The 27,166-nt window shown below is 37.0% G+C and overlaps 1 protein-coding gene across 1 annotated transcript in view; it reads left to right on the top strand.

Annotated features, from left to right (window-relative positions):
• The window catches only part of LPCAT1 (lysophosphatidylcholine acyltransferase 1), a 70,006-nt gene that overhangs the window by 8,680 nt on the left and 34,160 nt on the right, over positions 1-27,166 (top strand). Inside the window, exons 4-10 of the mRNA XM_064150051.1 lie at positions 704-918; positions 8,802-8,914; positions 10,349-10,409; positions 12,677-12,735; positions 19,325-19,359; positions 21,900-21,954; positions 25,265-25,347. Coding sequence (XP_064006121.1) covers positions 704-918; positions 8,802-8,914; positions 10,349-10,409; positions 12,677-12,735; positions 19,325-19,359; positions 21,900-21,954; positions 25,265-25,347 — 621 coding nt within the window. The remainder of the gene's footprint in view (positions 1-703; positions 919-8,801; positions 8,915-10,348; positions 10,410-12,676; positions 12,736-19,324; positions 19,360-21,899; positions 21,955-25,264; positions 25,348-27,166) is intronic.

Below are 27,166 nucleotides of genomic sequence, written 5' to 3'. Positions count from 1 at the left end.
AGCAGGGAAGTATCACCATTCTGTAGAGAACTTTTAAATTGGGAGCTGACACTAGCATGAGGCTATCTGAATGGTTTGCATCACAGGAGGGAAGGATGTTGAGAACCACAGAGACATGCCATTTGTGATTCCAAATTAAATGTAATCAGTATAATAACTGAAGGAATAATGGACTGCTTTCAATCTTGCATACTATTCCTTTGAAGCTTTTTAGATTATTCATCCTCCATTTAATCCATTTTTTGTGATGTTTGGTTTTTACAATCTCTTGGTTCAAAGTCAGACAGGTTTTTAAACCAAGCAAACAAAACTCTACCAGAAAAAACACCAAATAAACAAAAAAACCCAACCCACTCCCTGCCCAAACCCACATACTAACACAAGCTCCCTGACCAACCCAAAACATCTTAGGAGGAAATGGAGAAAGAAATTCAGTATTTCCAAAGCTCCCAGATGTGGTCTATAGGCATCCCTGTGTTTTGAGAATCTCAGCTGTACATTTCTCCACTGCTTTGTTTTGGTAAACTCAAACCCAAGGATCAGAATTGTGGCATTCCAGCAATATTCATGACTTGGGTTACTAGAGTTTTTTGGTGTTACTAGAAAGCATTATTAGCTACTTTATACAAGAAACTCAATAGTTATAGTCAAAATGTAGGGATAAAATAAATTCCAATTTTAATGTTTTATCAACTCTTTACAGGATAGTGGATATTTTGCTGAAAGCAATTATGAGAATGATGTGGCTTGCTGGTGGATTCCACTGGATAAATGTAAAAGGCAGACGGGCGTTGCCGGCGGAAGCAGCAATATTAACTGTGGCTCCCCATTCTTCCTACTTTGATGCCATTCCAGTAACTATGACCTTTGCCTCCATTGTGATGAAAGCTGAAAGCAAAGATATTCCGGTCTGGGGAAGTAAGTTGATTGATACTTAATTTTTTTCAAGAACAATTAAAAATGACTACTTAGGAAGTTCATTGCTTTTGTATGAGAAGGCCTGGAACACAAAGAAAGTTTTTCTGTAATTCATGGTGAGATGTATTGTTTGGTTGTTTTTTTTCCCACTGGTTTGCTTTGAATACCAATAGAAAAAAATGTGGAGGAAGTTTCTTTTTAACTTCACCCAAAGCTGAATCATTCTGCAAAGTCAAAACAATCATTCAATATTCATGGTTAAATTTGCAGCAAAATTGCAATATTTTGAGACCTGAGAAATAGAAAAGCAAAGGTGGGGCTGTAGAAGCAGAGAATGAGAATACAGAGGAAGTCCACCAAAACTTCTTTCTTGGTATGAGTTTGGGTTCTATTCCAGCCATATGTTTAAGATTATTGTCTTCTCCAAGTGGTACCCTGGCTTGAGGGACTGCTACTAGTCCTTCATGCAGCAGTAAGTTTTATTCCAGCAGGGTGAGAGATGAGCGAGAGCAGATTATTGTACACTCAGATGTAGTTACAAGACATTAAGATGCCTAATACTGTCTTTAGATTTTTCAGTTTAGTTGCTCACAAAGGCTTGAGGTAGACCTTTGGTTTTTGGTGCAGTTGTGCCAAAAAAATGTGTAAGTCAGTGAGTTTAAACCTATATCCAAAGTTCGCATGGAAGTATTTTGGAGAAACCCACCATGTTGTGACTAGTGACCGCAAATTTCAAAGAATCTGAGTGTTGTCTAAGTTTTAAGGGCAATATGGAAAAGGACAAATTATTTTTCTTGGGTAGGAACTCTTCAATTTGAAATTCTAAACTTTGCAGCTATGTGGAATCAGGCTATTAAGTGTTGACATCCTCCTAAAGTTTCATTAGACAATATGGTTTGAAAGACAGGTTCAAAAAAACTCAGGCCAGAAGTGTCGTCGTATCTCCACATAATAGAGTTTAGTGAAAGTTTATGTAAAAGTGAATAGATGGTGTGAAGAAAAAGGGTGTGGGCATGTGTTCTTAAAAACAAATTATGTAAACAAATATAAGGTGAAAAGAAAAAAATTCAACTTCCTTGTCCAAGGCCGAAGGAAGATGCAGTTGTGAGACCGTATGTTGGTGCTCTTGTACAGTATGAGTGTATGCAGACTGTTTTGGGCATTAGAAGAAGTCCAGCCATAGAAGCAGATGCAGATTTATCTTCTGACTTGACTGACTGTTCAGCAATTGCTACATGAGCAAAACAAAACAATGTGGTCCCAGTAGAACTGTCCTTTACTTGCGGGTGAACTGTTTGAAGGACTTAAACTAGATGATGTATCTCCAGGCCATGTGATGAAATGTGGGAATGGCGTTTGACACAATGTTATAACTTCTACCTAATTATTCCATGTAATAGACCCAGTGGAGACTAGTGGGAAAAGCTGAGGACAATCTGTAGGGACATGGAGATTGTAGTCACACTGAATGTGGTACAAATAATGCACATTGAGTAGTTGAATCTCACATATACCTAATATAAGGTAGCTTTTAAAGTATTCAGTTGAAAATCTGAGCTTACAAAATCATTCACTTGATTTTGTTTGTGTGAGCAAAACCAATTACAGAAAAACAGAAAATGCAGAAAAGCACATACAGTGATTAGAGGAAATATTACTAGAATGTAGGGTGCAGTCAAGTAAATTAATATTTTGTCCTGTACAGCATTTGCTTCACATTATGTAGCCACAAAATATTTTATAGTCCCTTATGAAATGTTAAGTAAAATGCCACAGAAGTGAGGCATGACAAAGTTCATAACTAGGATTCAGAATTGAAACCCCCTTACTGCTCTTAGAAGAATACTGCTATCTGTGCAACAGTAGTTAAATCAGGTTTTGTTATTAAATTAAATGGACCTTGAAAGAAGTCAATCATCATCATAATGTTTAGTTTAACTTAAAATTTAGTGAAAACTTTCCAGTAGAGTCAAGTTGTGACTTTTAAATTTAGTCTTTTCTTTCACTGCTTGAATAGGGTTTTCTGTGAAGCAGATCTTACTATCTATCCTCTCCTCCTTTGATCTAGTATTTGAATTCCAATGTTATTTACACTTCTCAATATGTGAAGTATGGTTTTGGACCACTGATATTTCTCTTATGCTGTCTGTGAAAAGGTAATCATGTTTTTCTAGGATTGCAGGGTGAATTGTCAATACTCTAGACAGACATTAATTCAGAATTGTGTTTAATGCTCTTCAGTTTCATAAATCTTGCAAACTTGTGCCATCTCCAGTGAAGTACTGGATAATCCTAATTTTGGTATCTCCTAATTGAGTCTTTCAGAATCTTCTGGGAAGTTTTGAATAAAGAAAACAAGAAATAAGTAATTCAATGGGAAATACAGTGTGATAGCTGAATGTGTGTTCATCTTGGAACTTAAAAGATGCCAACTTGCTTACTCATCAGCTGTGTTATGAAACCTGATATTCCAGTTCCTCACCCCAATTGCATCCCCTGCCCCTCACCCCCCAGCCTTCCAAAGCAGTGAAGGAAGAGAACTGAGACAGACCTTCAGTGAGAAAGTGAGAACTTGGTATATGAACACTTCTAAAATTCATCAAAATAGTCCTTCAACCCCTTTTGGAAAAACCTGCTGTAAGGTGAAGGAAGGTATCATCACACATTTTTTCATACGCTGCAAATCGGCAACTTACACACTGTTAAGGTCACCAGCTTGAATGCCAACATTCTGTGCTTTGTTGGCATCGTAGCCTATCTTGAGTACACAAATGAGCTCCCCAGTTCTCTGTAGCATCTTGAAGTTATTGCTAAGCTTTTTTATTTCCTCCCAACCTTCAAAACATCTTGTTTTAAATTCAATATTTTTCTCAGGCTCTGGGCACCCAGATATTCCAGCTCTCACAGGAGCTTTATTGGAGAGGCTTCAAATAGTTGCACTGTCACCTGTGTATTGTTTGGATTGGAATCCTGGACTCACTGGATTTTTATCTTTTTTCATCATAAATTCAGTAAATACTACTTATTTAAATTGCTGCTGGAATACAGAAAGTGCCATAACTTTTTAAAAGCATCTAACTTAATATCATTTATGGAAATTGAAAATGGCAAGCATGTATGAAACTTGCAAATCAGTACAAGTGCTTTCATAAGGTAATTTTTTAGACCGGCAGTAGAAAGCTAAAACATACAGCCATGCCCTCATACAGATATTACAGGTGCAAAAGGAAACAGAAATCTGTCAGATGAAAAGGATCTTTGTTCCTCAAGAAGCTCTTAAAGGAAATAGCACACATATTGAAAGACTAACCCAAATACCATGGAATTTAATTCTGTTAAAGTGAAAGAGAACACCGGTGGTTTACCTCCCACTACTGACCTGTCCTTGTCCTGCAAACTGCATGCTTCCTGTCTTTCTCTTTGAAAACAGGGAGGAAAAAAAATCCCATTAACGCTGCCTCTATACCAGGAATACTTGATTTCTGTTGTCAAGTAGCTCCTCTGCTAGAGAATTAATTCTCAATTTGCATTTAACTTTACTGGTTTGTTCGAGCTTGGGTCAAAGTAGTATATTTTTCTATATATGATTATTTCTCTAATAAGATACTACCACTAACTTTACTAATCACACATACAGTACCATGACTACAATAACACTGTTTCTGTAAGAACAATGTAAGTCCAAGTGGAATGAATCCTAATTTTGGTTTGCTTCAGTTTTGTGCATTTGCTGTGTGCGAATTTGAGGGAGTTTTCAGTTTTTTAGATCTCTCTGTCTATATACACAAGAAGCTGTTTTATTCTGAAACCTTACCTTTTTCCCCTCCTCCATAACCTTTAGAAGACTTCTTATTTTCTCTCCAGGAAAGAGCAATTTTCATACTAGATATAACTTCATTAGGAAAGATGTGAGTTCAGAACTTCATGAGTGTGTCCATTTGAATGGGGCAATTGTTTAAAAATTAAGCCCAAGACAGTGCTTTTCAACCTTTAAGCTTTATAGTTTTGTAAGTCCTAAATGCAGAATGCACAAGGACAACTGCTATTACAAAAATAACATGTATTTTTTCCCATAGTACAAAAGAATCAAGGAGTAAATACTCCAAATGGATATCCCACTGCAAAGCTGCCTATATTACACAGCTTGCCTCCATGGCTCTACAGGCTCCATCTCAGTGCATTAAAGGAATGTCTGTGGTGGAATGTCGTGTTGTTCAGGGGAGAGGCCAGGTGAAAGCCTCATTTTCAGCATTCTCTACTTTTGCAGCAGATCTGTCATGATGCTGTTTCTACAGTGGTGAAAATGTTGCTGCCTACTCAAAAAATGTATGTGTATAGGTCTTAGAAGAACAGCATTTACTGTCATGTTACCCTTCCATTGCTTTTTTGGTTTTCTGATGCCTTATGGACCACTGGTGATGCAGCCAGTGTAGCTTCATCTACTGTGTGGTTGTAACTGTCAAGCATCATTGTGAGTGGTTTGCTACAATACTTTTTTTCTATTGTATGTTAAATAGCACTTCCTGCCTCGATTTGAAACTAGGTTTCCTCACCCACATTTGCCTGGAAACAGAAGTGAAATAACCTTTTTTTAAAATTAATCTTGTTTTATTTTCTCTGTTTTCCTGAGAAGTTAATTGACGCCAATCATATGTGTTCAGCATATCAGAAATAAACTCTCTTTTTGCATCAGCTGGTGCTTGAAATGATTGCAAGGGAATTATGATTCTGAAATTGGTTGAGGCTGCCACCCTGCAATTAATTAAAGCAATATTGAGCTATTGCAGGCTCTCTTTTAAAATGGCTGTTTTGTGCTAGAGCCACTTTCTCTTCTTTAGCCAAGCTGTGGTGTTCTGGCTGCCCTGCGAGGCAGAAGTTTTCATGAATTACAGGCAGTACTGTTTTAAGTACCTGCCTAAGAAAGTGGAACACAACATGTGTCATCTGTCTTCAGGACTACTTGTAATGAGCTGAAAGTGGGGATGAGAATAACTACAAGTAGAACTGACACTGCTAGAGAAGCTCAAATGATAGTGGTGGGGTGAGTTTTGTGAATTGAGGGGTTCTCTGCCATCACCACTGTGATTTTAATTTTTTTTTGTTACCTAATTACAGTTGGTCTTGGACAGTTAAATTGAACAGAGAAGGTTAGGATTCTGTTCTGTTTGTTGAATGTATTGCACAATTCTGCTTGTTTCCTTTCATTGCTCAGTGTGCCACCTATCTGAAGCATTTTCATGCATGCTGCTTTTTACTTCTGCCCTGACTTTGCTCTGGTCCTGTGTATTCTTTAATTCATACGGTATCTTTCAGTACTTTCTCCAGACTTCCCTGTTTCAACTTGACTTCTGACCATTATCGCATCTTATCCACCCATTTGGGGTGTTTCTCTTTACAGACCATTGCTCCTGTTCCTGACTGTTTTCTTGTGCAGATTGACTTGGTACACAGCCTTTGAATTTTCAGATCTCTGACTCTTTAATGAACATGAAACTATGTGGTGAGAATAAAGATCTGTGTAATCCTGTGCCCTCTTTTTTTAGAAGTGTTTATGAAAAGAGTATATAAGGAGAGACAAGTACAGAGCTAGCTTTCACTTAGTAGGTACTTTCAGCTTCTGAGTGATGACTAAAAGCTTCAATTTCACATGAATTTGTGGTATTGACCACTGAGGGCCTGGCAGCTGGTGTCTTAGAGGATCTTAAGTTGCTGTTTAATGTAAAAATAAGAATTCCATGTGCTTTTTAGTCTCATCCCAAAGGATGTAAGACTTAACATGATCACTCTTTGTTAGGCTAAAACTTGTTATCGCAATGACTTCATATGTATGTGGAAGAAAGTTTACATGATACTAAGTTCTACAAGCTGCATGAAAATGGTGTTTGAATCAAAAGAAAAAAAAATTAACTTGCCTTGCAGCTTATTCTGTGTCATGTAATTGAACAGATAGAGCAAATCCATAGGAAAACCAATCCTTTGCTTGTCTGTTTTTTTTGCATATAATAAGTTTTTCTTTGCATGTGGGCGTGTTGCTGTATCTAGTGTTGTCCATTTGTAAGATAACTTGCAGTGTGTTATTTTGGAGATCAGAGGGATTTCAGTAGCTCGCTTTTGGGAAGCTTCAAACAATATAGCTCCCAGGTGATCACTACTTGCCTGTCCGATTTTCAGATGTAGATTATGTTAATGATTAGATTCAGAATTTGGTAAGTTGTCTGAAGTTTCTGTTATACTGCCCTAAGTAAGGTCTATCTACTCATTTAATTTCATATGCTATGAAGAAGACCTTGCTTACAGCATATCTCAGATAAATGCCTTGGAGCTGTGGAGCCATGTTTGTTCCGTGGCCTGAAGTAACCTGTATTTGGTCATTTGGGCCTAATGTAAAAGAAACTTAAGGATGAAGGCTGAGGATGTTTGAGCCTGCTTTGATATATTTTACATGATAAAGTTAGTTTTGCTGTTGTTTCAATATGGGTTTTTTTGTTTGGTTGTTTTTTCCAACCTTCACACAGCAGTAACCTCAGCTGGCCCATGCTGCTCCAGCAAGCTCTAGGCCCAAGCTTTTCACATCTAGCAAGCATTGTTCTATGAATATTGTCTAAGAGTATGCATGTAGGAAAAAATGCAAGATTATGGTAACTTTTCTCTGATTGTATTCTCTCCTAATCCTCAGCAACTTGTGGGATAAAAGCACTATTTTAGTGGCTGGATTAATGTTTTGGAACTTGGGGTAGGGTGTAATGAATTAGTTTCAACTGTCTATCTACAGTGGAGTAGCACCAAAACCAGCAGCTGTTGATGAGTACAGGACTGTAACTGCTTACACTGATCTTGACACTTCAAGCACTGGCTGATCCATTAATACAGCAAGTCTATTCTTGACAAAAGAGGATTACACAACTAGTGTCAGCAAACTCATTTCGTGGTAGCTGGAAATACAAAAGCTATTTTGTATTTGTATTTTAAGACAAATGGAATAGCTAATGATTTATTGACTCTGCAAATAAGATTAAAGATACAAAAATGACAAAACAGGTTTTGAAGATAAAATATAAAAGCACAAAATAGTGTATTTGAAGATACTTTTCCTGCAGTGCTTTTTGACACTGCAGTAGAGTTGCATATGCCACTTAGTATTTTGTAAGTGGAACATGATGTTGTTTGTGGCAGATATGTGTGAAGAAGATATTGTGGAGTGATTTCTGATTCTTGCTCGTGCACATTTTGTGTCTCGCTCTGTATTAGAGGTTTCCACTGAACCAGGAAGAGTTTGAGATCTGATTCATTTAGTATGAAGAACAAGTGAAAGGCCAGAAAATAAGCATGCTTTCTTTCATTCTGATTTCCCAGAAAAGATAGCATAATCCGTATATGGAATATCTTTGAACGTTCAGTGACCCCAAGCAGTCACAGAAGATAAAAGCTCTAAGGACGGTGGCAGTTTGACCCACAGGATGTTTATTAGAATCTCTTGCATAGGGAGGTTCCTGCTACTCTGCTGGGCTGGGGGTGGCTATAAATTTTGTGACTTTTGTTGGTGAAGGGAAATACCTTGTAGTCAGCCACAGCTGCTTCATTGCAGAAAACTGCCTAATCCTATTTTAAATTAGCTGTGAATTACATGTATTTATCTATTAAAAATTGAGCAAGTATAAATACCAAAATGGTGCAAATGGTTTTCTCACAGAAATTAATGAAGATATTTCAATGAAACTGCAATAATTCATCTGGGTATTTAATTTCATGGTGTAATATAGTAAAGTAGTTATGTAATTGTACTGAAACTTATGTCCAGAGAACTACTGATAGGGGGAGAATATTTTTTCAAATGAAGAGTTAAAAGTTCTGTTTTACTTGTATTTGTTTCCCTCCCTCTTCAGCTCTAATCAAATATATCCGACCAGTATTTGTATCCCGATCAGACCAGGATTCTCGCAGGAAAACTGTTGAAGAGATAAAGAGACGTGCTCAGTCTGATGGTAAATGGCCACAGGTACTGTATCCTAGCAGGATGTGACTGATGGTATTTGGCTTTGGAGATAGAATTTACTTTTCCCTTGTGTGATGCTTTAGATGGTTTGTGGCGGGTGGGATTTTCCTCTTCCTCCCCTTTCTAGAAGATACAATGTGAGATTTGTACCTGCACAAACAGCAGCTTTTCATTGCGACATGTTTCAGGGGAGACTGGGTGAATACATGGGAAGATAGCTCTAAGTGATTCTACAACTGCTGTGGTGTCTATCCATTTAGTAAGTCTTCTAAGAAAAAACCCAAGTGCTCAGCAGAATGCTTGGGGAAGTATTGTGTGTTCTTGCCCTTCTTGAGAATTTGACAATTGTTGGAGATGTGATACTGACACCTCAAGACACCCCAAGCAATTAAGATGTTGCAGTAACAAAAGTACACCTCTGTTGGACCACATCATGAAACATGAAAACATTGCTAAAATAAGTGCCTCAGGGCTTTTTCTACACCTGAAACATGTGAGAGAGTAATAGGAAGGAAGGGATGACTAGCAGAGGTCTGAGTTTTCTGGAAGCATGTGAATATTTTGAAGCCACTTTTTGGTGAATTTTTCAGATTACTATATAGTATGTCTTTCATGGCATTGTTACTAATACAGTGATTAAATCTGCATACTGGACTACAGAAAGAACATGAAGATATAACCAGTGTGACAGAAGGAGTGATACATACCCTTCACATTATATCAGTAGATTGCAAAGCACTTTAAAAATTCTTGCTTATAAATGAAGAACTTGCATTGCAGAGCTGTAGTGCACTAAAACTAGTAATGTTAAATAGAATCCTTTGCTTTGTCCCCTTACCTGTATTTCCTTTAAAATTCTTATTCTGAAACTCAACAAAATTCCTGCAGTTCTTCACTTTTTGCTTTCCAAAGGTTCTTTTTTTCATGTGATCTAAGCTCTTCCTCTGAGTTTAGCTCAACTTGAGCATGTTTTGCCCTGGTAGAATTCTATTTAGGTATTTTCAGCCGCTGTCATTCTGACATCTGTACACATGCTGAGTAATAAATGCATAAAGAAAATAAGAGTTTTCATTTTCTTAGTATTTAAGCATGTAGCTTGGGAGCAGAAATTCTATGCAAAACAGGACACAATTTTATCAGGAACAAAATGTTTTGTGAAAATTCCTTTGTACTCACGTGTTTCTGGTCACTGTCAATGTTCCAGTTGAATACAGTTAATATCAAAGGTCAAGAACAGAGGGAAATTCACAAAGACATTTTTGTACTGCTAAGACAGAGCTTTGGCTTCTTTATTGAGCACTTTTTTGCCTATAGTTGAACTGCTCTTTTGTGAGCTTCTCTTACTATTACCAGCTAAGGTTAGCTTTAAAAATGTGTGTTTATCAATTAATCCACGTTGAAATAGTTCTTTAAAGTCAACTTCTTTTTTACTTCAAGATAATGATATTCCCAGAGGGCACTTGCACAAACCGATCCTGTCTAATTACATTCAAGCCTGGTAGGTATGATGCTCATTTCTCTGTTCTCTACAGACTGTTCTTGTATCTTTATTTTCTGAAATATTACTTTCATTGTAATCTGCTTGCAGCTGCAGAAGTTAAATCTTACATAGGCTGGAATTGGAATAGAAGTTTTCTGATGCTACAGAAGGATTGTCATTTCACCATTAGAGAAAAAAAATAGGCTTTTTCCTTGGCTTTTGAGTTGCATATGACCTGGAGGCCTAATGTCTTGTCCTGGGTTTTGTTTGTGGCTATCTTTTACATGGGTTACTTTTGGGTTTTTTCTTGCCTCTTCCCACTCTCACCCCCCCTTTTCTGTTTTGGGTGAGTCAGTCAGCATTTAGATATGCCATAATGTTTAAGATAATCAGTGTATATCTATTTCATGTGCTGTGGTATTTGTTGCTGTGTTATATATAGTTGATTTCTCTCAAGCAGAGCTGCTTTCTGGTGAAAATGGCACAGTAATTTTGCTAGCATAGCACTGTTAACAGGCTGTCAGTTTTTAGAACAGTTTTTTATCTAAAAGCCACATTCTAAGCTCTTTTAACTTAGCAGATTGGTAGAGGCTATAACACTGAGCATTGTTTCAGCTGTAAATTGCAGTTACACTAAGAGAAAGGCAAATACTGTGGTGAGCTACCAGTGTTTAATGTAAACTTGCCTTTATTATGTACGTGGGGAGATGGTGAATTGAGTGAGGCAGTTCTGAAAGTGTTTTTTGACTATCTATGTTTCTACCTAGTTCCTTGTGTTCTAGTCTTACTGTGTGTCTTGTCGCTTTAGTCTTACTATGTGTCTTGTCATTTGTGTTGCTTTTAACTTGTATATTGCTATTAGAATATCATGTAGTGAGCACTGTGATTCTTTGCACAGATTCATTTGGCTAAAGAAATATCAGAATTGTCTCATGAACAAACATTCAAAAAGCTTTTCTTCCTCTCCTCTCAGCTCTACTGTTTTAGGAGACCATCTACTTCTTTCTTTCCCTCTTTACACTACTGCTCTTTCACGCAAATCATGACTATGCTCTAAATCTTTCATTAAAGCACTAATTTCCTGTCCTCCTCCTGCTGTAGATATTCTAGACACCATCTACTTTCTGCTTCAAATTCTCACTCTTATCTTCCTCTCTAGTAGGAGATCTAGTATATGCTGCTGTCTGCCTCTTAACTGTTAACACTTTTCCTACTGGAGCCATCCAGCCTCAGAATTTCTCACATTGAATTGTTTGAGGTCTCTATCCAAGTAACTGCTTTCAAAATACCTTTACCCATTCTACCCACGTGACATACACTCCTCACTCTTACTACACAGTTTTTTGTGTTTGTGCAAGCTAGATATATAAAATAAGGTAGTCTAGTTTTGATTAAATGGTGGTATTATCTTCTACCACTCAGCTTTTGTCATCTTCAGATTCTCTCAAGAGTTGTGTAGGCTGGTTGTTCCTCAGACTGAATAGAAAGTAATCACTAGGCCAAGAAACAAATCCCTGCGGGATCTTGTTCAGACAATCTTTTAAAGATCTTTGTAGTCCATTAACAGTTACTACTTTGACATCTGGGCCATTATTCTGTAAAGCGAATACAATGCCAAGAGTACAGTGTATGTGCATCATTTGGTTCTTAATCTTAACTGAAATACTAGGCAGAACTTAGTAAATTGCTCTAAATGACACTGTTTGAGTGAAACTGTTTTCATTAAGCGTTTTCAATAGAAAAAGATGTTTGGAGAAATCTTGAGCAAGATAGTTATGCTTTCCACCAAGAAAATAATTAGCAAATGACATACGTTTCCATAGCTACAGAATAGAAGTTAGATTAGTTCTGTTATTCCAGAATAATAAAGTTCCTGCAAATTGCTGTTGCTCAGCTGAAAATAGAAAACTTCTTTTGTATAAGAAAACTTAAGTTCTTCACAAAAAAATACTGTTGACTCCAGGGAATATACTGAGAGCTATCTTGCATATACTGCATTTGGTAGTAGGTTTTGAGTTGTATACATGACAGTTTATGTAAGTGGTAGAGGATAATTTAGAGAATGTAAGCAAGTACTTTCTTTTTTTCAACTGCAGAAAGGGTGGATAGGCATTTTCAATCTCCATTGCTTGCTTTTTAGATTACTTTTGAGACTACTTCAGGTCTTTCCTACTATCAACTAATCCATCTGCATATTAGCCCATTAATTGTACACTTTTTGCTGCAATAAATTTCTGCTTTACTAAAATGAAACATAAAGTAATTGTGCCTTACTTGTGTTCTAGGAGCATTTATTCCTGGAGTTCCTGTACAGCCAGTGGTTTTACGTTATCCAAACAAACTGGTAAGTTCAGCTTGCCATGTTCCTGGAATTGCAGAGCATTTTCCTCTAACTTCTCTAAACTTTTTGGTTAGATAATTAGGTTTAGGAATTTAGAAAGCATTAATGAATGCTTATTGACTAAGTATTTTTTCTAAGCCTCTAGCATTATAAATAATCTTAACTGAGACAATTTAAATGTTTCTGGTTTTATTAGCTTACTCCTAAAAAGTGCCCTGAAAGTTATTTGGGTTGTTACAAGAAATACTCTACAAGTCAGATGTTGATTTCTCTCTAGGATCTGTGTTTCCATGTGCTTCCTTTTTTTCTAGTCTATGTTTCTTAATGTCATGTATCACTAGAAGATGTTTCTGCACCTCCTGCCTGTGGGGCTGTTAGTCACAAATTATGACAACTAGTTAAATGATAATAAAATAGCACGTTGAGGAAATTGGTATCTCCATATCTTCTTAAGTTGTCTTGCCCATGCTTTACACTCACTATGCACTTGGCTAAGGAATGCTGAACATCTAATATAGTCATTCATTATAAATCACATTCAGGTTATATGAAAATTACTGTGCTTATTTACAATATCTAAATTAAAGTTTTTTCAAATGCTTGTAAAGATATATGCAAACAAATTAAGAGAAAGGTCACTTCACCTACTTCAAGATACAGGAAATCAGGGAGCAGGGATTTATTTTTGGTTTTAATTAATTGTGCCTGATGTAGATACTTTCCTGTCCTACTGCAGCCAGAATCTTGTCTGTCTGCATTCCTTGGTTAATTAGAAAATGCTTCCTAGTGAACTGAGCAAGTTTTCATACTGGAAGTTTCTTTTTGAGCTCTCTGGTTTTGTTTTCATGTCTAATTTTTCCCCTTATAAAATAAAATTTATATAGGGGAGGGTGGGAGAAGTGCCAGTAGTAAAATAAGGAATACTTTGCCTCTTTGCTGATGCATGACACATCAGATGATCTGATGTCCGCTCTGATTAGCCTGTTAACAACCTCTTGATCTAAGGAAAAATTTTATTTCCTCTTGGTACCTGAGTGCTTATGTTTTCTATGTGTTTCTATCCATTGTTCTTTCTGTAAGTTTACAGGTTGATATAAAACACATGCTTGATTGAAAAGCTAAATAACCTAAGCAGAGTTTATATACATATACCTTTCTTTGCTCTTGGCTGAGACTAGTCAGCTAGTTTGCAGTAACGGACCCAAAAATTATCTTTGCAGATGCTGTGACAGTTATAGTAGCCTGTTATGCTTTCTTAGTATTAAGTGCATTGTAGCAGACTGTCTGAGATTTTTGTTGCATAATTGTTGTATTTTCAAGAAGAAATACTATTTTTCTAATAAGATTTTAAATTTTTTATTTCTCTGCCAGGTTAAACTGCAATTATGTACATGCCTTATGTCATACTTAATATGCCTCACTATTTCTGGTTAATATTCCTGAGAAGGGCAACAGGGCTGGTGAAGGGCCTGGAACACAAACTCCATGAGGAGAGGCTGAGGGAGCTGGGGTTGTTTAGCCTAGAGAAGAGGAGGCTCAGGGGTGACCTCACTGCTGTCTACAACTACCTGAAAGGAGGATGTAGCAAGGTGGGGGTTAGTGTCTTCTCCCAGGCAACCAACAACAGAACACTGGGACACAGTCTCAAGTTGTGCTGGGGGAGGTAGAGGTTGGATGTTAGGAAGAAGTTCTTGACAGAGAGTGATTTGCCATTGGAATGGGCTGCCCAGGGAGGTGGTGGAGACACCGTCCCTGGAGGTGTTCAAGGAAAGACTGGATGAGGCACTTGTTGCCATGGTCTAGTTGACTGGATGGTCTTGGAGGCCTCTTCCAACCTGGTTGATTCTATGAATATAGAGTTACCAAATGTTAATTTGTGAATATCTCTAAAAATCTCATATTGATACTGAAATACCCTTACTGCCTGTACTACAGTTAGTTTGTAAACTTCAAATATTCCTATACTCTATTTAACAGAAATAGTGAGCTTTTTACATTCCAGTAAATCAATGTTTTCTTAATTTTTTAATATTGAAGTGTCATAAACAAAACTGTAAATTGTTGTCTAGATATCTGTTGAAGTCATCCCGAATCTGTGTGGAGTTTCACTTTTTTTCTACTGCTTTCGTTTGCTGTAAAAGCACTTAGTTTTAGTGCCCTAATGAGTTATTTAACTTCCTAATGTCTACTTCCACTAAGCATTAATGAGGGAAGGGATGATTGCTATTACTCTGTGATCTTTAGCTTGGTGGCTGCAGAGGAGCTGCAGCAAAGTTAGAATGAGGGGAGGACGGAGAAATACGTGGTAGGTGAAGGAGAGCTTAATTTTGCTTGGGATGCAGAGTTTGATAGGAAGCAAGAACAACAGAGTAGGAAGAGAATATTGTTTTTCATACACTAAGACAGCATTCCTATCAAGCCTTAATTGCCTTCAGCTTCATATTTGTCTTGTTTGAACACTGCATATTATAATTTTAGGTTTAGAAAGAGATTTTTTAAATTAAGATCTTAGCATGGCCATCGAATTCCAAATAAGCACTATGTGCTGTCACCCTAGTGCATAAAGTGCCTTTTCTGACCTACCTTCAGAGTTCTGAGCTCCCATGTACAGATGAGAATATTCTTATGCTTGAGTGCCACCTGACTGTCTTGGAAGGCTTTTCAAGATCAGAGCCAGAGGTGATTATAGTAGGTGTTATGTATTCTTACAGATTTCTTTCTTTGTACTCTACTTAAGAACTAAGAAAACTACTGTTCTGCAGTAAACCAAAATATATGGCAAAAATGACGATGTAATTTTAGTTCTTTTCTAGCAAATAGATCTCATTCTGATTGCCATGAAGAGTACTTTTTCTAGTCAGAGTTGTCACCTGAATACCTTTCTTCCTTAGACTTGTGATTCTTGCAGTAGATGATGCCTCCTTTTTTAAGAGTAAACATCTTAGCATGTTGCTTCTCTTGATACTTGAGCATGTGTATACCTGAAATTCAAAATCTTCTCCTTTTTTTGGTAGTATTTTGCCTGCTGGATGCTTAACAGTTATTACCTATATTCTAATTAAAATAAATGTTTCCATCCATAGGTTCATTTTGTAATTCAGATTTATGCTTATTTTCTTTGTATACATACCAGCACTCTGACAGAAAATTCAAATGGAGAGTTAATTATGAAAGGTTTATATACACACTTAAATATCAGACATTTTAAGTGTACTTTTATGTCCAAATGTCTTCCACAGGTAGCTGTGTTATTTGAGAGGTTTGGCAGCATCTCTTGCACATCAGGATTGACTGACCGTGTGAAAACAGTCAATCTGCCATTTGAAGCTTAGCATGGTTTTCAAATATCTTTTTGTGTCTAATATAAATTGTATGGAAGTTGAAAAGGACTTGGGGGTGCTGGTAGGTAAGAAGCTCAATATGAGCCTCCAGTGTGCACTTGCAGCCCAGAAGTTAAACCATATCCTGGGTTGCATCAAGAGAAGTGTGGCCAGCAGGTTGGTGGAGATGATTCTCCTCTTCTACACAGCTCTTGTGAGATCCCACCTGAAGTACTGTGTCCAGTTCTGGACCTTCTATTACAAGAAAGATATGGATGTGCTGGAACATGTCCAGAGAAGGGCCATGAGGATCATTGGAGGACTAGAGCACCTCTCCTACAAGGACAGGCTGAGAGAGTTGGGGTTGTTCAGTTTGGAGAAGAGAAGGCTCTGAGGACACTTTGTTGTGGCCTTCTATATATGAAGGGGGCCCCTCCAAGAAAGCTGGTGAGAGACTTTTTAGGGTGTTGGGTAGTGACAGGACTGGGGGGAATGGATCCAAGCTAGAGGAAGGCAGATTTAGATTAAATGACAGGAAGAAGTTTTTCACCATGAGAATGGTGAGACAGTGGAACAGGTTGCCCAGGGAGGTGGTGGAAACCCCATCCATGGATGTTTTTAAGGCCGGGCTGGGTGCGGTTCTGGGCAACCTGATCTAGTGGAAAGTGTCCCTGCCCATGATAGGGGGGTTGGAACTAGGTGATCCCATCCAATCCTGATATTGTGATTCTGTGATTATCTAGATACAAAAGCTTCAGAGTGTACTTGGAACACCATTATAGCTGGTAGCTGTGATGAATATAAAATGTATCTAAAGTAGATATGGAAAATACTAGTTCCCATCTTCTGTTTGCTATTTTCATCACAAAAATACTGGATATGCTGGCAGGAGTCTTCTACAAAATAGGTCTGCCTCTTGCAGACCAGGGTCCTGTTTTTCACTATATAGGACTGACAGCTGTCATCCCTGTTGCATCCTAGTCTTCTCAGTAAGAAAACACATGCATGTTTGCTGTGGCATTCGCATTGGGAGTTCTTGCAAGATAGTTGGTATGTGGCTTACTTGAGTCTGTCTTGCCAGCTAGCAGCACAATGGCTAGATTCTGAAAATACCTGTTTGCTGTTCAGTGATCTGCTACACAGACAAAATATCTTTGTAGAGCTCAGTTTTAATTTTGATCCCCTTCTGTACAGTTACTATTTAGAGAGATGAGTTGCATATCTGTAGTGCTGTGGTGGTGTTTTCCATGGCAGATCTAGTCTCTGATTGGAGAAGTTATCATCTGTCTGCACTGGAATGATCAGAGTTTGTCAGTGAAAGCTCCTTGTAGAAAAAAATAATGCCATAATGACTTTACTCGCAGTATTACCAGAGACATCAAAATGTATAGAAACGGTGTAACAGCAAAACTATAGGTATTGAAGTCCTATGAGAGCATGACTTGGAGAAATCTGTTTTCATGCACATATGTTGACTGCTAGAGATAGAATTGTTCTTTATCGTGCTTTGTTTGATGACAAATAATTCTCAAAAGTCAAGACATGAACTTGTGGTAGTATTTCATGATATATTGACCTTGCCTCAAGCTGTTGATCTAACACAATAATCACATTTTTCACCTTTCATGGATGTGTTGCTTCCTTGCACTTGTGACAATTTTTTTTTTTCCTGTGAATGGTAATTAAAACATGACCTTGAGTTGAATGTGGTCTTGATTTTTCAGGATCATAGCACATGTGTTCACCTAAACTCTTTAAAATGGTTTTTGGGTACCAGCATAGAACTGAACTGAAACATTTTCAGTAGGTTGATAGAAATATCTTTCTGATCTGGTTGTCTAGAATCCTGAATTTACCAAGTCATCTTAATCTTTCAGTTAATGACTTCTGCATTTTTTTCCACAGTTGGTCATAACTCATTTTCATGTTTTTGGGTTCTACACTTCAATCATGTCTCTAGGTATTGCTGTTTTTCCCTATGCTGTTTCCAGCTCTGGGTTCCTCAATTCAAGAGAGATGTTGAGGTACTGGAATGTGTCCAGAGAAGGGCAATGAAACTGGTGAGGGACTGAGAACACAAGCCCTCTGAGGAGAGGCTGAGGGAGCTGGGGGTGTGCAGCCTGGAGAAGAGGAGGCTCAGGAGTGACCTTATTGATGTCTAAAACTACCTGAAAGGAGGCTGTATCCAGGTGGGGGTTGGTCTCTTCTTCCAGGCAACCAGCAACAGAACAAGGAAATTCAGTCTCAAGTTGTGTCGAGGGAGGTATAGGCTTGATATTAGGAGGAAGTTCTTCATAGAGAGAGTGACTGGTATTGGAATGGGCTGCCCAGGGAAGGTGGTAGAGTCACTGTCCGTGGAGGTGTTCAAGAAAAGACTGGATGAGGCACTTAGTGCCATGGTCTAGTTGACTGGCTAGGGCTGGGTGATAGTTTGGACTGAATGATCTTGGAGGTCTCTTCCAACCTAGTTGATTCTATGATTCCATTTTTAACTGTCAGACTAAGACCTTTGTGGCCATGTTCCTTCTTTTTACCTGTTACATACTCATTTTCAGACCTATGCTCTCTTTATGTTGTGTTCATCTGTTCCACTTTTCACTGCTGTTTGTACTCTCTTAGTGTTTTACACACTGCTTATCTCGGGAATCTGAAGTGCTGTTGATCTTTCCTGAGAGTAAGTCAGTATGTTTAGATGTCTCTTACAAAGTGCCTTTTGATTCTTGGATCAGCCAGGTGGATGTATTCTGTCTGAGTAAAAGCAACTAACAAAATACTGTTTTGAGGTGCAGTGTAAGGGCTTACTTGTCCTAATGCTTGATGTCAGTTGAGCAGATCTCCTTTCATACATCTCTAAGAGTCCCAAACACTTCAGAAATGTTACAATGTTCGCACCTTTTGCTGGGAGGTCAGAGTAAAGTGTTATGGTTATCCTGCCAAGCAGCGTAGGTTAGAAAAATACACATAGGCTCTGCATATCAAGGAATATCAGCTTACAGTAAATAACTTTATTTTCCAAGGCTAGCAGCATTTAAAGAATGCTTGGATCTTTAAGTGTTTTTTGAATATGGTTTTTTTCTGTGCTTAAAAGCTGGGTTACTGGGTATTTGCTAGCTATGTAAAAGGTTGGGTGATTTCTATTGGGACTATGAACTTTTTGCAAAGAGAGCACTGAAGTTTCTATGAAAACCTTTTAGGTATATTGTCAGGTACACATAATGTAACAAAAGTGTAAAGCACAATAATAATTGCAGCTGTCATGCTTCTTTTCTTAGGATACAATCACGTGGACATGGCAAGGTCCAGGAGCGTAAGTGTTTTATTGGTTATACCATGGTTGTCATTCTCTTTGCTAGTTTGTATGTACCCATCTTAAAGGTTTGTATAGTCAAATAGTAATTTCTGGTTAATGGATTATTCTTTGGATTCACTTATGTCTTCTATGTATCATTCCCTAATTATGGTAGCATTGAGATACAGGAATCCAGGTATAAATGGTGTAATTCTGCTACTATGATTTTTGGTAGTTTGCAGAATGGATTTTAGGGGTTTATTTATGCACTTTTTTCTCTTTTTTTTTCTTCTTTTTTTAATCAAGTACCTGAAGTATGTATTTTATTTATGTATTTTATTGCCTGAAAATCAATGTGATGTATTTGTGTACAAAACCTGTATGTCTCTTTTTTGAAATTGGTCATGGAAATAGTCAACCCATTGAGGGAGTTTGGAGATATGACTTTCATTATCTCATCTGAGTGCAGCTTTCATTTTTCTTAAATTTGTTATTAAACAAAATGTTAATCTAGAATGTCCTTGGCAAATTCATGTAATACGGAATACTACACAAAGTGGTTCTTGACTTGTTTAAAAAAATGTTATTTTGGGATTTTTTTAGCATTGCTCTCTTGTTGAGGTTGGAGCAGAAATTCTAAAATGTTTAAAGATTAAAAGAAATTTTGAACCATAAATAGGATTTTATTCTATGCTGTCTTGATCCAAAGGTAGGGAAGGAGGTGCAGTTCTTTTTTGAACATTCTTTGAATGAAATTAAGGGACAGGCAAGGCTTATGTCAAGACCATTACAGAGAGAGAAAATGGCGCAAACAAAACAGAGAAAGAAAGAAAGAAAAAGGGGAAGAGAGAGAGAGAATGGAGAAAGAACAGGAGAAATAGTTAGCAGCCTGTAGCACTTCTTTGGTGAGGTAGAGGGAGAGACATCCTTGGCTGCTGCTTCCAGCCTGATGTGTCCCCAGTGATGTACTGGCATTTACTATAGGCAAGGCTTTCAATTCTTTACTTCACGATTCCTGCTGCTTCCTTTTGCACACTGCAGTTCATCTAGCAAATAAATTCAGCCACAGGAAAGGCAAGTAGCTTGCTTCCAGCTTACTGTCCTATCTGAGGAGTGAAGAATATGTAAAAATAAGAAAAGAGAAGAAACTTTAAGATGTGTTGTCTCAGATCACTTTAATGTATACAAAATCCTTACTCAGAAGTGCTGACCTATGCTAATGAAGTTTAATTAAATTAAGGCTGAATCAGGTAGCTTATGATGTTATGCAAATTCAGTGGGTCACTTTAACTTACAGTTCTACTTAATTAGGATTAATTCTCCTGAGTGACCTAAAATGTTTCTGATGTCTTAGCAGAAAATACAATCTTCACTACCTCAGCACATTCTCATCTTCTGTCATAGTATTAGGTAAACCTTATTCTGGAAATAATGCTGGTTCCAGGAGTATTCTGGTTGTTCAGAGTTGTTGTAGTCTATAAAATTGATTGAGAACATATCACCTGGAAACTACACTTTCCACTTATGGAGAGTAAGGTCTTTTACTAGTTTGACAGTAATCAGCAGATTAACTGACTCTCCCTTGAAAACAAAGGTTGACTATAGCATAGAACTTAAATTCTCTCAACATCAGATTTGTGTTGTATACAGTTTCTATCAGTTTTTTAAGTTGTTTTTTGTAATTTAAGTTTTAGTCTTGGAGGATTGCAGAAAGCTTCCAGAGAGAGTATACTACTGAACTTTTTAATGCTCTTTGACAAGGATGGAGAAACCAGATTTTCATGTTTCTTGTTGGTGTCATAGACTTCAAATCAAACATTCTAATGTTGTTCTTGCTGCTTTGCTTTAATGTATTGGAAGTCCAGCAGGAAAAAAGGGGAAAAAAACTTGCAGCCTTGAGTGAATGTACAGCAGAATTAGTAGGGTGTTGCTTCTGGGAGATGGATTTCATCTGTCAAAAGAGGACTTTTTTTTTATCATCCCTCCCCTCAAAGTGGTTGCTGTAACTGCCTCGATACTGTATAAAACGTGGCTACTCACTCTGTTCCCTAATTTAGGTTTACTAAATCCTTTCCTGGATTTGAATCTTACTGTTTTCTGAGTTCAGGTTTATTCCAGTATCTTGTCTTTGGCTACTAAAGCACATGTACTGCTTTTGATTAACAGATTTCTGAAGTATAATGAACTTTTGGTTCCAAACAAAAGGGAATGACAAAGTCGAGGTAGTTGCAATTGATCTTGCCGGTTTTATGCTGTGTACATTTTTTTTTCCTGAAACTGACTTACATACAATTAGATAACATGTATACATAGTAAAGAAAGTATTATTACTGATGTCCTCCCTGCTTTGGGGTATCTTTTAAGACACACATTCAGCATAAACTGCTTTTGTTCCACCTTACAGAATGTAGTGTATAGAAGTATGCTTGAAGATTTTTTCTGTTAATTTTGGTTCTGAATATGATCATACCTACCAGTGGCAATGTTACTTGTAGACTTTGGAGCATATTGCTTTTTCACTAAATGTTTTTTTTTTCTTATATCCTTTTCCCTTTTAGGTTAGAAATTCTGTGGCTTACTTTGTGTCAGTTTCACAATTCTGTGGAAATAGAGGTCAGTAAACAGTGTATGCTGAGCAGTATCATAATCCATAATATTGTACTTCTACAGTAAAACTTAGTATTCAAACTTTTATATTAATACAATCTGTAAAAACAGGTTAAAATACCACTTACAATTTAGACAAGTGGCTTTTGTATCTGAAAATATAGCCTAAAAATGGGATAACAAAATAGGGTTTTCCACTTGACTTAAAACTTCTATTTTCTTATTCATTTAAATTGGACAGATTTCTGACTGTTTTAAAGAGTCTTTTTGGACACATCTTTAGTATTTTAATTGCCAAATTGCTATTTGACTAATATACCAGTTCCTTCTGTTAGATTATTTAATTTGTGTTGGTGATTTAAAAAAAATTTAGACTGCACTATTCAAAGTGTGAAATCAGAAAATGCAGGAAAAAAATCTATGTATATTCTTAATTTTGTTTTGAGGAAAACACTGTGTGATCCTTCAGTGAAAGTGCCTTAAAACCTTTTCCTTTTTTAGTTGATGTCCTTACACATTTTTGTGGAGTATAGCAGTATTTTGAAGGTGCTCTGCAGAACATTTGACAAATGTTCTGCAATTGTTTTGCTTACATTTTTAAGCAATGAAGCAGCTATTCATCTCTGACTGATGGAAGCAATGGCAGGGTAAATTACTAGGAAGAACTATTGCATGTTTACATACACATGTACATTACAGTTGTAACATACATGCTAATCACACTTAATTGCTGTGCTCTGTGCTTATTTTTTCATGCTGTCATTCTTCTAAAAAGTAAATAATGCACGAAAGGTCAGCCACTGAACAGTTGTATGTCTTGTAGAAATTTGGTGGTTTGTATTATAACTTCAGTTGCATGGTTTCAACTATTAATAGTATAGACGAAGGAATAAAATCTTATTTCCAAAATAGTGGCCTGCTTTTGGTGGAAGGGCCAGGGAGCAACTGCCTTACACAGAGATAAGAGAAGCCAGCAGACTGTCAGGAGTTTTAGTCCATCTCAGGAATATGGTTTTCAGCTCTGGGCATGTACAGTAGGTTTTTTGACTCAGAAAAGAACACTGCTGAACTTTCTTGATTTTTTTTTTTTTTTTTAATGCAGCAGATGCTGACTTTATGTAGCCCAAACAGCTCTGAAGATCTTGTATAAGGACAAGTTATGATCTTCAGTCATTTTAAAAAAATGTCACTAGCTAGTGACTTTCTGAAATATTCCATACTTAAAATAGGAGCTGGCAAAGGAGTTGAGGAGCAGAACTGTTTGTGAGGCTGCTCACAAGTATGAGGGAGAGTACTTGAGAGCTACTTACTGAATCTGGTTTTGCAAGAAAATGCAGCTGATTTAGGAACACAGAGGAAAAATGAGTTGTTCTGTATTCCAAGTCATGTTTTTCCCCTGGTGTCCAAAGTTGGATGTCTTTTATTCCTGCTTTGTTATACTAACACAGGGATATTGGCAAATTACAACTAACCTCATTACCAGTATTCCTGCTGAAGATTCAATAACCTGGAGAGGTGCACAGCAAAACAGTATGTTTTTGATTAAATGATAGCTAGTAAGTCAGGAGTCAGAATCTGAATTTAATCTGAGTTCCACTGCATATATGCATGTTCTGGCATACCAAAGGTATATATTGAAAGCATCTGTGTAGAGTTAGGTGCTATAAATATTTGCCGATCCACCCTGGACTTGAAACTGACATGTAGGCAGCCCTATGAAGAAAGGATCTGTGATCATCTGCACATGTGGTTTGTTTTGGCTCAAGTCAGTTTGTTTTGCAGGCCCTCAGCTTTAGTGTTCATTCATATATCACAGCCTGCAGCAGCTGAGAGATCTCTCTTGTTGGTGCTGAAATGATCATACTATTTCTCCATTTAAACACAGACATGTAGAACACCTCTGAAATCATCTCATTCACTCTTGTACTGTGTTTGGATGAATGACTTGATAGCAATATGCAAATCAAATAAAATGGGGCTTGAAGCATCAACCGTTCCATCTTTTTTAGCTTCACAACCTTTGTTTCTTTTTGTATGTTACATCCCTCAGGCTTGTATGCCTGCTTATAAACTCCTGAAGGCAGGAGTTGTTACTTTTTCAGTTACAGTGATATATATATATATAAGGAAAATGTAGCAAAATCCAAAATTAACTGAAGATTTGTCCATCATTGAATATGTCTAAGAAAAAGTTAGACAAATGTCTACTGGCAGCATTTTGGGTACTCCATTATGCGATCCTGAAAATACAGATGAATTTATAGTCCTTGTGATTTGGTTAAGTGATAAACTTTATATTTACTCCCTAATTGTTACTTTCTTTAAAAAAAAAAAATCTAGATCATAATTTCCATTTTTGTACTACTGATAGGTAATGATATGAAATATAACTAAGCTTATTGCAACTTCTATTTCTACTTTGGAAATTAATGTTCACTTTAGTGCACAAATTAGCTATTGTGTTGCACTACTAAAGGAATTGTCTAGTGCTGAACAGGGATGAGAATTGGGAGTGATCCCTTCTTGTTCCGTCTGAGAAGTTATTCCCTTGGCAGACATGGGATGTTTTGTGAGTTTTATAGGTGAGAGTGGCTATGATCTTGGTGCCTACATCAGATTTCAGTGAACACTTAAACAGCGCTGAAAGCTAGAAATAGAGCATCCCTTTCCAAAAGTTGCCTTTTCAGTTGGAGGTCTCCAGCAATTATAGTTTAATTTCCCCCTCCCCTTCCAGCCTTAACTGTTGTGTGATTCTGTAGACATCTGCATTTATTTAGTATTAATAGTCATCAGAAGGAAACATTTACAGTGTCCAGTTTGAAGGAGAACTTTTCTGTTGTTGGAAGTTTTGAAAGATAAAACCACTTCTGATGTAATTTTGAAATGTGCATTATATACCTAATGTTCTGAGAACTTGAATTTTTAATATTTAAATTATACAACAATGTCAATGTGGCAGGTGCCTTTGGTTATCTGGAAAGAGCTGAGCAGTGCAGGATTTCAGAAATGGTGCAAGAAAACTCTAAGACTTTTAAATTGTTTTAGATAATTTTAGAAAATATTCCCTAGTCCCACTTAGGAGAGAAAGATAAAACAGGACTTCCGTGAGGTAAGAAATGAGCAGAGTGAGAATGAATTTCTAAAAATACAATGTGTTTTGAAGTGTTTAAAGGAGTTACCATTTTATGTCTTTTATAGTACTTTTATTAATATAATTTCATAAGTAGCAACAAACTGTTTTTTTTAATGTAATGCTATAACAGAGATAATTTAAAATGTTAAATATTGCTGGTATAATTCAATTCTCTGTGTGCAGTTCCTACCTGTGTATATTCCTTCAGAAGAAGAAAGAAAAGATCCAGTGTTATATGCCAATAACGTCAGGCGTGTAATGGCAGAGTAAGTATGTTGTAATAGAGAATAAAAAGAGATGTGTAATTTTTAATTTTAAGATCAAGGAAATGGCATGAAATCAATTCAGCATAGTTGCCTGCTTGCAAAGAAACTTGTAGTCTGCAGTACTACATACAAAACGTTTTATAAAGCAGTTGTCTTCTTTACTCAGGAGGCCAAGGAGCCACAAATGGAGCCACAAACTGTAGGAGTTACTGGTTTGCTTTTTTCTGTTTTACGGTGTCTTTGTATAATAAGACAGTTTTGCTTGCTGCTGTATTCAGTCTTCTGGGAAAAAGATGCAGCTGAATTTTATGAAAGTTAATGTAACTTAATTTTGTGCTCTTGAGGCTGGATTTTAAGGTACAACTTTTCAAATGAGGCTTCCTATATTGTTAGCCTGTGGTTATTGCAAATAGTGAAGCATAGAAAAGCTGATTCTGTTGAACATAGATCATTGATACAATGAAAACTAGTTGAAGTTGAATGTTTATGTGATGGCTCTTTCAACACTTAACCTATAGTGTATAATAAAGCCAGCATTAAGTATGCAGATGTTTATTTCACTTGTTTTTGATTAACCTCTACTGTTCTTTCATTTTTGTCCTTAAAGTAAATATTCCATGAGTCAGTAGATGTTCTTTTCACTATTTACAGAGAATCCTCAGGTTACTAATTTAGATAATTAATAACTCTTGAAGGGTTTATGAATCTTTCTAATTCTAATTTAGAAGTTGTCAAATCTTAATTCCATTCGTATAACTTCTCTTCAGTGTCTAATTTACAAGTTCCAACCAAAGGCTGCTGTATAGGTAGAAAGTGATAATTCTTTGGTTTATAAACAGAACTCAATTCTGAGTTTCCTTGAGGATGTTGGGCAGTGGATCAATATTCAATCCATTGTACAAGAGGATGTTTCTCAAACAAAGAGAAAAGTATCTGTGTGAATCAACCTGTCCTACAGTTAGAGCAGCTTCAAGGAGTTTTGTAGTTCATTTAAGACAATCAGCTGGCACTACATAAAAGTGCTGTCTTCAGACTTTGGGTAGAAGCCCATGGTATTACATCTTTGTTCTGAGCTCTACTCCAGTTGGATGACAGGGATTGTACAGTATAAGAAGAAATTGGGAAGGCCTGCAGAAATTTACAGCTGGCATTTTGAAAGCCTTCCCTTCTTTGTGTCTGTGGGAGAGACATTATTTATCTCATCCTTTTGTTTTTTCCTTCTACCTCTCAGGAGTTGGGCATTTGGGTTAACAGAAGTGGGGTGCACGTTTAAAGGGGAAGACTGTCAGAGGATAGAAAATATGGCTTTGTTTTTAGCTGATGAAGGGATTGTAAATGCTGTGTCAATGAGAAAGGAAAAATAACTGTACTCAGATACCAAAGTCCTGAAGTTAAAATGAAAGTAAAACAGAACGCTAATGCCTGGGTACCCATAGACTGGTAGAATAACATCAACATAGCCAAAATTGATTTACTTCTGACCACTTCTAGATGCTTACTTTCAGTGGCAGTTCTTCAGACTCTCCCAGTACATTCATGTGGCTTTTGGTATAGGAGATAGCAGGTGAGATGCTGTCAGTCTGTTCTGGAGCTGTAGTTGCAATTTGAGCACGTCTGGTGCTAATATTCTCTGTGTTGCTGCTTAAGAACAGTATTACTGCTTCATCTACATTTGTATCCTTGTCTTGAAGATTCAGTTGGTGGCAGTGTACCATTTTGATGCCTTCAGGATCTATTTAGATGTCTGCTTTCCCCTTCCTCTTACATTTTCTATAAGAAGGGTCTTATCCTACTGGATATTTTAGAGCAGCAGAAATGG

The sequence above is a fragment of the Pogoniulus pusillus genome, chromosome 10, assembly GCF_015220805.1.
Source record: "Pogoniulus pusillus isolate bPogPus1 chromosome 10, bPogPus1.pri, whole genome shotgun sequence".
Classification (NCBI taxonomy): domain Eukaryota; kingdom Metazoa; phylum Chordata; class Aves; order Piciformes; family Lybiidae; genus Pogoniulus; species Pogoniulus pusillus.
Note: the sequence above shows the minus strand (reverse complement) of the source record. Positions and strands in the feature narration are given on the sequence as shown.